The following is a 14179-nucleotide window of genomic DNA, read 5'->3' as shown; positions in this document are numbered from 1 at the left end:
GCAACCCCATGGTTCCTAGTCGGATTCGTTTCTGCTGCACCATGATGGGAACTCCTAGGAGAGATACTTTGAGGCTCTGGAAATAATGTCTTACTTCTTTTAAAGTATTTGCTAAGTTTATGGAGTTCCCCTTGTGGCGCAGTGGTTAACGAATCCGACTAGGAACCATGAGGTTGCGGGTTCGGTCCCTGCCCTTGCTCAGTGGGTTAAGGATCCAGCGTTGCCATGAGCTGTGGTGTGGGCTGCGGGCGTGGCTTGGATCCCACATTGCTGTGGCTCTGACATAGGCTGGCGGCTATGGCTCTGATTAGACCCCAGCCTGGGAATCTCCATATGACTTGGGAGCGGCCCTTAGAAAAAAAAGGGAAAAAGGACAAAAAAAAAAAATAAAAAATTTGGTAAGTTTAGCCTTCATCAGTAGATCTTGCCTGCAACAGTTATTACTATTGTGTTCTACTGGTGATTTTCCATTTCCTTCCTTCCTTCTACATTTATTATCTGGAATTCTTCTGAAAGGAAGAGTTGTCTTTTTTTTATATAATATTAGTGTGAGTTCATGGTCATTTATTTATTCTTTGGGTTATAATCCAATACTGCTGGGTTTTTGTTGTTGCTCAAATTTTTCTAGCTGTGGCCATTGGGAGTCTTTTAAGTTGGCTGCTGTGTCCATCTGACATGCCCTTATCTCGTCTTTTTCTTATTTCTTGCTTTCTTTTCTTTTGAGCACTTCCTCATTTTTTAGTGCTACAGAATGCTCCAGGCTCATTTTGTGTTTTTCTTGTTTTAGCCCTGGGATCAACCACTTTACCGGGGAGTCCTTTTGCTTTTTATTGAAAAATAGTATTTAGAAACTAAGCTCTTGAGTGCTAGGTATGCTCATTGTTTCCAGGCTCTCTGTAGAAGGAGCAAGGAAATTTATGTGTGTATACTAACCCACTTACATGTATGTGTCTGTATTTATTTATCTCCCTATCTTTTATTTTAGAAGTGCATACTGATATCCCTGGCTCTGATTCAGCACCGTGGGGCTCATTTTGGCACTGTCCCTTTGCTTATTTGTGACTTTTTTCTCCAGTAGTGAGAAATCTGGGCTACTTAGAGTATCTCTGTTATTTGTTCAATTATCTACCAGTAGCTTCAAAATTACCAACCTGTATTCCTGAGAGAAATAGTTTTACCAACTAAAGTATAGTGTATAGTGTTTGTGTATAGGTCTTTTTTTTTTTTTTTTTTTGGCTGTGCCTGTGGCATGTGGAAGTTCCCAGGTGAGGGATTGAACCTGCGCTGTAGCAGCGACCTGAGACGCTGCAGTGACTAAGTCACATTCTTATATGCTGCACCACAGGAGAACTTGTGTAGCTCTTTTTGTCTTTAGAATCTAGTCAACACACTGTTTTCCAAAGTTACTTCTAAATCTCCTTTCTTTTCCACTCCCTTTGTGTGTTTATATCACAGGGCTGCACCCTTGGCATATGGAGGTTCCCAAGCTGGGGGTCGATTTGGAGCTACAGCTGCCAGCCTGCACCACAGCCACAGCAACTCAGGATCTGAGACCCGTCTGCGACCTACACCACAGCTCATGGCAGTGCCGAATTGCCAACCCACTGAGAGAGGCCAGGGATCTAACTCACATTCTTTTTTTTTTTTTTTTTTTTGTCTTTTTGCTATTTCTTGGGCCGCTCCCATGGCATACGGAGGTTCCCAGGCTAGGAGTCAAATCGGAGCAGTAGCCTCCGGCCTACGCCAGAGCCACAGCAACGTGGGATCCGAGCCGAATCTGCAGCCTACACCACAGCTCACGGCAACGCCGGATCGTTAACCCACTGAGCAAGGGCAGGGACTGAACCCGCAACCTCATGGTTCCTAGTCGGATTCGTTAACCACTGCTCCACGACGGGAACTCCTAACTCACATTCTCAACCCACATCCTTATGGATGCCAGTCAGATTCATTTCCGCTGAGCCACGACGGGAACTCCACCATATTTGTAATATAGTTAGATACATTTGTCACAGTCTGTATTTCATCCTGGGTTCCTCCAATATCCTGGTCAATTAAAAAAAAAAATTTTCCATGCAGTAAAATTCACTCTTTATAGTCTGTCATCATTTTGGTTTGACAAACTCACAGTCATGTTTCTACCACCACAATACCATACAGAGCTGTTTTCTTACCCTCTAAATTCCTTGTCCTGCCTTTTTACAGTTTTGTTCAAGTCCTTCTAATCCCTGGCACTTGATTGTCTTTATGATATTGGTAAATACGGAAAAGGAAGAAACTCTTGTTAGTGCTTATTCGTAACTAAAAAAGATGCATGTGGCATTAGAAAAAAGGAAATAAAGGAGGTTTGGTGCTAAGGTCTTATCTTTGTGATAATAATTCTTTATGGTTCCATTCATTTAGTTATCTTCAGTTTCAGAATCTAGGTATTAGACTCTGTGGTTTGACAGACAAAATAGTATGTCCTTCAATATTCTGACATATCAACAGCATCATGTTGGAGTTAAAAAATTTTTAAATAGGGGAGTTCCTGTCGTGTCTCAGTGGTTAACAAATCTGACTAGGAACAATGAGGTTGCGGGTTCAACCCCTGGCTTCGCTCAGTGGGTTAAGGATATGGCGTTGCCATGATCTGTGGTGTAGGTCGAAGATGCGGCTTGGATCGCACGTTGCTGTGGCTGTGGCATAGGCCGTCAGCTATGGCTCCGTTTAGACATCTAGCTTGGGAACCTCCATGTGCCGCAGGTGTTGACCTAGAAAATACAAACACACACACACACAAAAAAATTCCAAATAGGTTTATTTTTATTTTGTTTTTATTTTATTTATTTATTTATCTATTTTTGTCTTGCTAGGCCGCTCCTGCGGCATATGGAGGTTCCAAGGCTAGGGGTCCTGTCATAGCTGCATCCACCAGCCTGTGCCCAGAGCCATAGCAATGTGGGATCCGAGCCGAGTCTGCAACCTACACCACAGCTCACGGCAACGCCGGATCGTTAACCCACTGAGCGAGGCCAGGGACCGAACCCACAACCTCATGGTTCCTAGTCGGATTCGTTAACCACTGCGCCACAAGGGGAACTCCCCAAATAGGTTTATTTACTTAAAATTATTATGGTCCTAGAATTTGTTAACTGGTTGTTGGTTGTTCTTTGATGGAGTTTGGTTTTGCTGATGATTTTCAGAGTAAAGCTTCTGCTAAAACTGGATCTTCGAAATACCAGTGGGACATTATGAAATCCCTTGGTCTGTCTGATGAAGAGATCGTCAAATTTTCTGAAGCAGAACATTGGCTCGAGTATTTCCCACCGCTGGCTATCCAGGATCTGAAGAGAATGGGTTTGAAGGTATGCCCATCACCCCATAGTTGAAGAAAATAGGAAAAACACATTTATATTTGTGTGATTGTATGAGATTTGGACATCTTAATTTAGAAATAATGTATTCCACCGATACTCCACTAATGTCTTGTTACTGTTATTGTCAGATTAGAACCAAATGGGACCTCGGTGTAAGCAGTGAAGTACTTTCAGAGTTGTTGGTTTGGGCTGTATAAATATATATATATGTATTTTTTTTTTGCTTTTTGGGCCACATCCATGGCATACAGTGGTTCCCAGGCTAGGGGTCCAATTGAAGCTGCAGCTGCCGGCCTACCCCACAGCCACAGCAACATCAGAACCAAGCTGAGTCTGACCTGCACCATAGGTCATGGCAACGCTGGATCCTTAACCTAGTGAGCGAGGCCAGGGATCGAACCCGCAACCTCATGGTTCCTAGTCAGATTCATTTCCGCTGCGCCACGATGGGAACGCGTAATTCCTGTATCTTTAATATATAAATGTGTGTATTTAAAAAAACCTATGCATTAAGCACAAAGTAATGTATCAGTTGTGATAAATAACTAATAGATGGAACTTGAAAATTTTTGGTTCGCTTTTGATATTTGATGTAATTCTAAATTGGAAAATCTGAGGGGGAAGAGTAAGTAATTGATACGTGGGAATTCTCATGCGTAGAGACTATGGACTGCTCAAAAATTACCTTTTCCTTTCTCCTTCTGTAGGTAGACTGGCGGCGTTCCTTCATCACGACTGACGTTAATCCTTACTACGATTCATTTGTTAGGTGGCAGTTTTTAACATTAAGAGAAAGAAACAAAATTAAATTTGGGAAACGGTGAGTCTCTTGTTCTTTGATCTAATAAAGGAAAAATCGTATAATTCCTGCACTGTAATTGTGTGCCCCATAGCTTATTTTCTTCCATTATACTTTCTTTTTTTGGCCTCTTGTTTTCTTTGTTTTCCTTTTTGTCTTGCCCGTGTCTTAATTTCTCTGAGCTACTTAGTATTTGTGACAGATAGAACCAGGGAGAACACGGGCGTTAGCTTTTTTTGGTTTCACTAAAGACTCTCGTAAGTATTCTAACCAACAGGAAAATTGTTTCATTTGTGCGTGTGAAAAAAACTTTTTTTTTTTTAAATGCTTTGCTCTGTAAATTGTTCCATAAGGTTCTTCTTTAACGATATGGATTCATTAAGAACTATTTGCATTTCCAGGGAGTTGCCATTGTGGCTCAGTGGTAGCAAATCTGACTAGTATCCATGATGAGGCAGGTTCCATCCCTGGCCTCACTCAATGGGTTAAGAATCCAGCATTGCCGTGAGCTGTGGTGTGGGTTACAGACGAGGCTTGGATTGGGTGTGGCTGTGGTGTAGGCTGGCAGCTACAGCATTGATTCTACCCCTAGCTGGGGAACTTCTGTATGCTGTGAGTGCAATCCTAAAAAGACAAAAAAATAATAAAAATCTATTCACATTTCCAAAGTGAATACGTATTTTATAATCTTTTGTTTCATACTACAACGCCAAGATCCGTGAATCTTTTTCATTGGTATTACCTTTGATGAAGGCAGAAAACTTTCGTTAAATAACTGTTGTCGGTAGAACTCCCTATAAAAGCATAAAAATGACGTAGACCTTTGCTCAGAGGTTTTAGTTAGAAGAAATACTGTTGGATGTTAGGAGCAATACTGGCAAATATGTTAGGGTAAAACTTTTATTTTTTTATTTTATTTTTTTTGTCTTTTTGCCATTTCTTGGGCCGATCCCGCAGCATATGGAGGTTCCCAGGCTAGGGGTCGAATCGGAGCTGTAGCCACCAGCCTACGCCAGAGCCACAGCAACGCGGGATCCGAGCCACGTCTGCAACCTACACCACAGCTCACAGCAGCGCCGGATCGTTAACCCCCTGAGCAAGGGCAGGGATCAAACCTGCAACCTCATGGTTTCTAGTCGGATTCGTTAACCACTGCGCCACGACGGGAACTCCAAAACTTTTATTTATTTATTTATTTTTTTGTCTTTTGTCTTTTGTTGTTGTTGCTATTTCTTGGGCTGCTCCCGCGGCATATGGAGGTTCCCAGGCTAGGGGTCGAATCGGAGCTGTAGCCACCAGCCTACGCCAGAGCCACAGCAACGCGGGATCCGAGCCACGTCTGCAACCTACACCACAGCTCACGGCAACGCCGGATCGTTAACCCACTGAGCAAGGGCAGGGACCGAACCCACAACCTCATGGTTCCTAGTGGGATTCGTTAACCACTGCGCCACGACGGGAACTCCCCAAAACTTTTATATTATAATATTATTTGTGGATTTCCTGTCATGGCTTGGTGATAACGAAGCCGACTAGTACTCATGAGGACATGGGTTTGATCCCTGGTCTTGCTCAGTGTGTTAAGGATCTGGCATTGCTGTGAGCTGTGGTGTAGGTCAAAGACGTGGCTTGGATCTGGCGTTGCTGTGGCTGTGGCGTAGGATGGCAGCTGCAACTCCGATTCAACCCCTAGCCTGGGAACTTAAATATGCCATGAGTATGACCCTAAGATGACCAAAAATATATATATATTGTTTGTCACTTATTTGTTTTTAGGTACACTATTTATTCTCCAAAAGATGGACAGCCTTGTATGGATCATGACAGACAAACTGGAGAGGTAATTATTTGTGTAATTTTTTTTTTTTTTTTTTTTTTTTGGTCTTTTGTCTTTTTCAGGGTCGCACCCGTGGCACAGGGAGGTCCTCAGGCTAGGGGTCAAATCGGAGCTACAGCTGCTGGCCAATGCCAGAGCCACAGCAACGCCAGATCTGGGCTGTATCAGTGACCTACACCATAGCTCATGGCAATGCCGGATCCTTAACCCCCTGAGTGAGGCAAGGGATCAAACCCACAACCTCATGGTTCCTAGTTGGATTCATTTCCACTGTGCCAGGATGGGAACTCCATTTGTGTGATAATTCTTTATAGGGGCGTAGAGTTTAAGAAGTGGGTCAGAAACTTAAAAATGACTTTATTGTGGTACTGAGGTGTATAGTCATGATGCTCTGGTGGCTGTGAGGAGGGAGGCAGAATATCGTCATAGGTACCTGTGTCTTGTCTGGGACCTTTCTACTACGTGGGGGGGCAGGGGCGTTAGGTAGGTTCAGCTACAGCAGCTTCTGTTAGGAACTTCTTGGAAGTTCCTCTGTGGCTCAGTGGATCGAGGATTTGGCATTGATGTAGCTGTGGTGCAGATTGTAGCTGGCACAGGTTCAGTCCCTGGCCCAGGAACTTCTGTGTGCCGAGAGCATGGCCAAAAAAAAAAAAAAAAAAAAAAAAACCTATTCTTGAGCCTCATCCCAAAATTGCTGAATCAGAAGCTCAGGTGGGGCCTAGGATTAGGTCTTTTAATGCATTTTTTTGTCTTTTTTAGAGCATGACCTTTGGCAAATGGAAGTTCCCAGGCCAGGGGTTGAATGGGAGCTGTAGCTGCCGGCCTACACGACAGCCACAGCAACACGAGATTCTTAACCCACTGAGCGAGGCCAGGGATCGAACTGTGTCCTCATGGATACTAGTCGGGTTCATTACTGCTGAGCCACAGTGGGAACTCCCTTTACTGTGTTCTTAATGTGATTCACACGGCTGCTAATGTTTGAGAAGCCCTGCGTGAGGAATGCACTGCTCTGAAAGGAGAGCATGGGGACGGGCAGTGAGATAGGTAGTTAAATGGTATGCGCAGATTCTGTTTATACTTGGCTTTGGTCATGTGCCCACTTACTGCCAGAGTACTTCTCGCATGTGTGGCATCAGCTCACTCTGCGTTCCTGCAGGACATGTTAATACTTGAGTGAAGCAAGAGTAAGTCGTGTGCCTAAAGCCTTGGCGCAGTAGATCAACAGCAGTGCCAGGACCTGAACTTTGGGGTCCCCACGAACGCATCATTCTTTGTTACCACCTTTGAATACATTTGTAAGTCTAGCCACGCCTTTCCAAAATCAGCCTTCAGTTATGATGTAACTTACCTGATAGGAGTGAGTTGGTCAAAATTTCGAAAGATTTGAGAGACTTCAGAAGGCCCAGTTTCCTGTTTTTTGTTTGTTTGTTTGGTTGGGTTTTTTTGTCTTTTTGTCTTTTTAGGGCCACACTTGCAGCATATGGAGATTCCCAGGCTAGGGATCCAACCGGAGCTGTAGCCACCAGCCTATACTAGAGCCACAGCAGCTCGGGATCCGAGCCACATCTGTGACCGACACCACAGCTCACGGCAGTGCCGGATCCTTAACCCACTGAGCTAGGCCAGGTTTCTAGTCCGGTTCGCTAACCGCTTAGCCACAGTGGGAACTCCATGACTGTATTAAGCTTTAGGGTAATCAGTGGTAACAGTATCCTAATAGTTTTTCAAAGCACTTTCCTGTCATTATCTTATGTGTTCCTCAGCACAGTCCCGAGTTTTTCAAAGCACTTTCCTGTCATTATCTTATGTGTTCCTCAGCACAGTCCCGAGTGTGCCTGGCATAGTTGTTTTGCAAGGAGGCAATGAAGGCTCAGAGCGATTGTGACTCCTTGGTTCCAGGGCCCAAGCTAGGTTTTTGAATCTATATCATTTGACCTGTTGTTCAGTGTGTGTCTGTGATGACTGCTCATGTTGTCTTCTGACTCCCATTTTGGCTGATTAATCCAAGTCACTTCTCTTTTTTTTTCCTGTTCTTCCCTCTCAGCGGTGTCCTTAGCAAACCTTACTCAGCACACTCTGGGCCTCCTTGGCCAGTTCTCGTCTAGTGTGAGGCGGGATGGTGGTCTCTGACGTCACTTCTTTCACAGTAGGCTTCCATGTGGCCAGCACGCAACTGGCCGTCTCTTCATTGGAAGAAAGAATTCTAATGATGCAAGAATCCACCTTAGAAATTTGAATCAAATCTCTCACATGGATTTGCAGGTTTAATTCAAGTCCTTTTTCCCCATTTAAAATTTTTTTGGCTGCACTATTGGCATGTGGAAGCTCCTGGTCTAGGGATTGAACCCTCAACAGCAGAAACTTGAGCCACTGCAGTGACAACATCAAATCCTTAACTCACTGCCCTACAAGAGCACTCTCCCCTTTAAATTTTTGTTTATTTTTTTAGGGTGTTGGACCTCAGGAATATACCTTAATCAAGTTGAAAGTGCTTGAGCCATACCCATGCAAATTAAGGTAAGTTTGCTGAAGAATTGTTGCTTCATCTTTTTGAAATATCAGATGGTTGTGATAGAGTCGGCAACATTTTTTTTGCATAAACATGTATTTTTTTCTTCTTAGTGGCTTGAAAGGGAAAAATGTCTTCTTGGTAGCTGCCACTCTCAGACCTGAGACTATGTTTGGACAGACGAACTGTTGGGTTCACCCTGAGATTAAGTACATTGGATTTGAGACAGTGAATGGTGATATCTTCATCTGCACCCCAAGAGCTGCGAGGAATATGTCCTATCAGGGCTTCACCAAGGACAACGGGGTGGTGCCTGTCGTTAAGGAGTTGATGGGAGAGGTGAGTTGGGTAGCAGACTTTTAATCTTAGTGCACAAATTTCAAGGGCAACGGGAGTTCCTGCTGTGGCATAGTGGCATCGGCAGTGTCTCTGCAGCACCAGGATGCAGGTTCCATCCTTGGCCGGTGCTGTGGCTTAAAGGGTCCGTTGTTGCCACAGCTTGTTGCCACAGGCTTAGATCTGATACTTGACCTGGGAACTCCCTATCTGTGGGGTGGCCAAAAAGAGGAAAAAAAATGTCAGCAATGAAGCTCGAGAGAATATTTAAAGAACTTTTAAATTGGGATGTACATGCAGTCAGATGTGGAAGTCTTAAGTGTCTATTTTGGTGTGTTTTCACATCCTTATACACTCATGTGAGTACCACCCAGTCAAGGTCTGGAACAGTTCCCACACTCCAGAAGGGGCTCCCCTGTGTGTTTCACATGAGTACTCAGCGGGCTCCTGAAAAGGTAACAACTGCTGTGACTTCGTCACTAGGGATTAGTTGCTGTTCTTCACCTTACACAATGGAATTTTATACTCTGTACCCTTTTGTTTCCACCTTCTTTGGCTCAACATGATGACTGTGAGATTCACACATGTGTGTAGGAGTAGTTTGTCGTCATCGCTGTTTTTTAGGGCCAAACCCACGGCATGTGGAAGTTCCCAGGCTAGGGGTTGAATCAGAGCTGCAGCTGCCAGCCTACACCACAGCCACGGCAACGTGGGATCCGAGGCTCGTCTGTGACCTACACCGTAGCTCACAGCAACACTGGATCCTTAACTCACTGACCAGGGCCAGGGGTCAAACTTGCGTCCTCATGGATACTAGTCAGGTTCGTTACCACTGAGCCGCAATGGGAACTGCAGTTGTTTTTGTTTTTCTTTTAATTGATGAGGAGTATTCATTGTGTGAGGTTGAAAAATACGAGATTTAATAGCTGCAGCAGACACTATATTACTTGTTAAGTGTGATTACCTGCATTCCTGGTGTAGAATTGCAGCTGCTTTTTTTCTGAAAAGAAAGTCATAGTTGATCTTAACTAAATCTAGATGGTTACAAAGCTCTTAGAGTTTATTTACTTACTAGTATTTTTGAGTATGTTTTATTCCCTTTGGTACATACTGATTTTTGGTATCATAATAATCTTTTAAAAGAAAAAAATGAGTAGAATACCATCACAATTCATTTTTTTTTTTTTAATGGCTACACCTGCAGCATATGGAAGTTCCTGGGCTAGGGATTGAATCAGAGCTGAAGCTGCACCTTACGCCACAGCCATGGCAACAACAAATCTGAGCTGCATCTGAGACCTGCGTCATAGCTCATGGCAATGCTGGATCCTTAACCCACTGAGCCAGGTCAGGGATTGAACCCGCATCCTCACAGAGACAGTGTTGGGTCCTTAACCTGCTGGAGCACAGCAGGAGCTCCTCAGTTCTCCTTTTGAATTGGACTTCCATTTCTTACTTAGTTGGTAAACTTATTTCTTTATTTTTGGCCACACCTATGGCATGTGCATATACCTGGGCCAGGGATTGAACCTGCCCCACAGCTGTAACCAGAGCCACAGCAATGACGGCGGTGGATCCCTAACCCGCTGAGATACGTGGGGACTCCTGTAAACTTTTATTTTGACTAGATTGTTAAATATTCATAAGTCTCAAAATTCAAAAGACAAAAGGATATACAAAATACACCCAGTAACTCAATTCTCCCTTGCTAGGCAGTCAGTAAAATCACTGTCCTGTGTATCCTTCTAGGAGTATTTCATGTTTATACAAACAAATGTATAAGTGTATATTCCTTTGCCTTCTTTTTCACACACACACAGAGCTACATATACGTTACTACATTGTTCTGTGTTTTGCTTTCTTTTTTACTTAACTGTGTCTTGGTAATCATTTTATCACCACCTAAACATCTTCCTTGTTCTTAGTTTTTACTGTTACACAGGGTTCTGTTGTTTGGCTCTGCCACAAGTTATTTAACGATTCTCTATAATGCACATTTGAATTGCTTGTTTTTTTTTATAAGCATCGCTGCCACATCCATTAGTTCCTGATGTTAGAGTTCTGTCTGAGAATAGGATTAATGACACAAATTTTTTCCTGTTCCTTTTTTTTTTTTTTTTGCCTTTTCTGGGGCCGCTCCCTCGGCATATGGAGGTTCCCAGCCTAGGGGTCGAATCGGAGCTGCAGCTGCCAGCCTACACCAGAGCTGCAGCAATGTGGGATCTGAGCCACATCTGTGACCTACACCACAGCTCACGGCAACGCGGGATCCTTGACCACTGAGCAAGGCTAGGGACCGAACCTGCAACCTCCTGGTTCCTAGTCAGATTCGTTAACCACTGGGCCACAACGGGAACTCCTTTTTCCTGTTCTTAAATACAGTCTCTTTCCATGTTAATTTGGGCAGATTCTGGAGTGAAGAAAATTGGGAGAGTATAAATGAAAAAAGATAGTTCTCAGTCTTTAAGATTGTACTGATATTTAGCCTTTAACATATGAGTATAAATTTTGTAAAAACAGATTAGCAGTGAAGTGGCTGGGTATTCATTGTGTGGAATTAAAAAATGCACTCCTTAGCTAAAATAAACAGCTGCAAGCTGCTGATACATGAGAATATGGGTTCAGTATTGTCAGATACCAGCTCTTACGATTTTTTAAAGAGAAGCTAGATACATTTTTTTTTTCTTTTGCTATTTTGAGGCCGCACCCGCAGCATATGGAGGTTCCCAAGCAAGGCCTCAAATTGGAGCTACAGCTTTCAGCCTACACAGCCACAGCAATGTCAGATCCAAGCCCCATTTAGACCCACACCACAGCTCACGGCAACGCTGGATCCGTGACCTACTGAGTGAGGCCAGGGATTGAACCCGTGTCCTCATGGATCCTAGTCAGGTTTGTTAACCACTGAGCCATGAAGGGAACTCCTAGATGCGTCTGTGTATTTCAGTTGTTGGTATCTCATATTTTATTAAGTGATTTTTCTATCATTTAAAGTTTTAGTTGTTTCAGGTTTTGCTAATGTAGTTAATACAGCTTTGGGCAGATTCTCAAAAAATAATTTTTTTTCCTTTCTGGAAAATTCGTAAGATTGGATTGCCGGGTCCCAGTCGTGTGAATATTTGTGTGTCTCTTGCTGTGGATTCCTATATTGTTTTCGTAATGGAGTACAACGTTAAAAGCAGTGTATTAGTGGGTGTTCCCGCTGTGATACAGTGGGTTAAGAATGTGACTCTAGGGCCTCAGGTCACTGAGGAGGCTTGAGTTTGATCCCCAACCTGGTGCAGTGTGTTAAAGGACCCTGCATTGCTACAGCTGGGGTGTAGGTCGCACCCGTGGCTCAGATTCAATTCTTGGCCCTGGAATATCCATATGCTTTGGGTTCAGCCTATTAGTGTACTAATTTCCTCACAAGATTTGGGTATTAGAATTGTTTTAAAATTTCTTTTAGTCTAGTAGGTATAAAAGAATGAGTTGTTTTGCTTTTTTTAAAATTTTTTTGCTTTTTAGGGCTGAATGTGTGGCATATGGAAGTTCCCAGGCTAGGGGTCCAATCAGAGCTCCAGCTGCTGGCCTACATCACAGCTGCAACATTGAGGGATCCAAGCCACATGTGCGACCTACCCCACAGCTCACAGCAATTCCAGATCCCCAGCCCACTGAGCGAGGCTGGGGATTGAATCTGCATCCTCATGGTTACTAGTCTGATTGTTTCCGCCGCATCACAACAGGAACTCTGAGTTGTTTTACTTTATGTATTTTCTTTCTTTCTATCTATCTGTCTACCTACCTACCTATCTATTTATTTATTTTTTTAGGACTGAACCCATGGCATATGGAAGTTCCCAGGCTAGGGGTAGAATCAGAGCTGTAGCCACTGGCCTACACCACAGCCACGGCAACATGGGATCCGAGCCACGTCAGCAACCTACACCGCAGCTCATGGCAACACTGGGTCCTTAACTCCACTCAGCAAGGCCAGGGATCAAACCCTCGTCCTCCTGGATATTAGTTTGAGCCACGATGGAAACTCCACCACTGTTTTAAATTTTAATAATTAGAATGTTATTTCCTATTTTATGCCGATCTTTTTCTTACATAGGAAATTCTTGGGGCATCACTTTCTGCACCTTTAACGTCTTATAAGGTGATCTATGTTCTCCCAATGCTCACTATCAAGGAGGATAAAGGTAAAGAGTTTGTTTCTTTCTAGAAATTCTTTGGTTGGAAACATATTCTAGTTGTATTAGTTAATTCCACACTTTCTTTTATAAGGGACTGGTGTGGTCACGAGTGTTCCTTCTGACTCCCCTGATGATTTCGCTGCCTTCAGAGACTTGAAGAAAAAGCAGGTGAGGATCTGTGTTTCATGTTCCTCATCTCCGTGGTTAGCAGATGAGTCCAGCTGACTGTTGGATTAGGCTAAGTCTGTGCGCGCATCTGTGAAGTGCTGGGCTTCACCTGTTTCTTGATGTTTGTGTGTTTTCCTGTGGTTTGAATTTTAAATGTAATATTTCATAGAATCTTTTTTTAAACATTTTTTTACAGCAATTTTAGGTTCATAATTAAATTGAAAGGGAGGAAGGTACAGAGATTTCCTATATGCCTCTTGCTTCAACACAGGCATAGCCTCCCCATCATCAGCATCACTCACCAGCGTGGTACACTTTTTACCAAAGATGAGCTTGCGTTGACACATTATAACCACCCAAAGTCCATAGTTTACCTTAGGGCTCACTCTTGGTGGGTTGTACATCCTCTGGGGTTTGGACACACGTATAGTGACATGTATCTATCAATATAACAGACAGAGTATTTTCACTGCCTTAAAAACTTCTTTACTCTTTTCAGCTCTCCTCCTTCCAACCGCTGGCAATCACTGATCTTTTTAATTGTCACCATAGTTTTACTTTCTCAGGAAGTCATAGAACTGGAACTATATAGTATGTAGATTTTTTTAGATAGACTTCTTTCAATTAGCAATATGCATTTAAGGTTTCCCAGGTTTTTTCATAGCTTTATAGCTTATTTCTTTTTTCTTTTTGTCCTTTTAGGGCTGTATTCATGGCGTATGGAGGTTCCCAGGCTAGGGGTCTGTAGGGAGCTACAGATGCCAGTCTGCGCCAGAGCCACAGGAACGCCAAATCTGAGCCACGTTTGCTATACCACAGCTCACGGCAACGCCGGATCGTTAGCCACTGAAGGAGGCCAGGGATCAAACCTGCAACCTCATGGTTCCTAGTTGGAAACTTGTATGGCTTATTTCTTTTTAGCACTGAGTAGTATTCTGTTTGGATGCACACAGTTTGTTTATTCATTCACCTACTGGAGAACATATT

The 14179-nt window shown here is 43.4% G+C and overlaps 1 protein-coding gene across 1 annotated transcript in view; it reads left to right on the top strand.

Moving 5' to 3' along the window:
* The window catches only part of LARS (leucyl-tRNA synthetase), a 74066-nt gene that overhangs the window by 15985 nt on the left and 43902 nt on the right, over positions 1–14179 (top strand). Inside the window, 7 exon segments of the mRNA XM_021084961.1 lie at positions 3186–3347; positions 4067–4179; positions 5935–5998; positions 8448–8515; positions 8621–8846; positions 12943–13030; positions 13116–13192. Coding sequence (XP_020940620.1) covers positions 3186–3347; positions 4067–4179; positions 5935–5998; positions 8448–8515; positions 8621–8846; positions 12943–13030; positions 13116–13192 — 798 coding nt within the window.

The sequence above is a fragment of the Sus scrofa genome, chromosome 2, assembly GCF_000003025.6.
Source record: "Sus scrofa isolate TJ Tabasco breed Duroc chromosome 2, Sscrofa11.1, whole genome shotgun sequence".
Lineage (NCBI taxonomy): Eukaryota > Metazoa > Chordata > Mammalia > Artiodactyla > Suidae > Sus > Sus scrofa.
The sequence above is the reverse complement of the archived record's forward strand: the minus strand, read 5'-3'. Positions and strand labels throughout refer to the sequence as shown.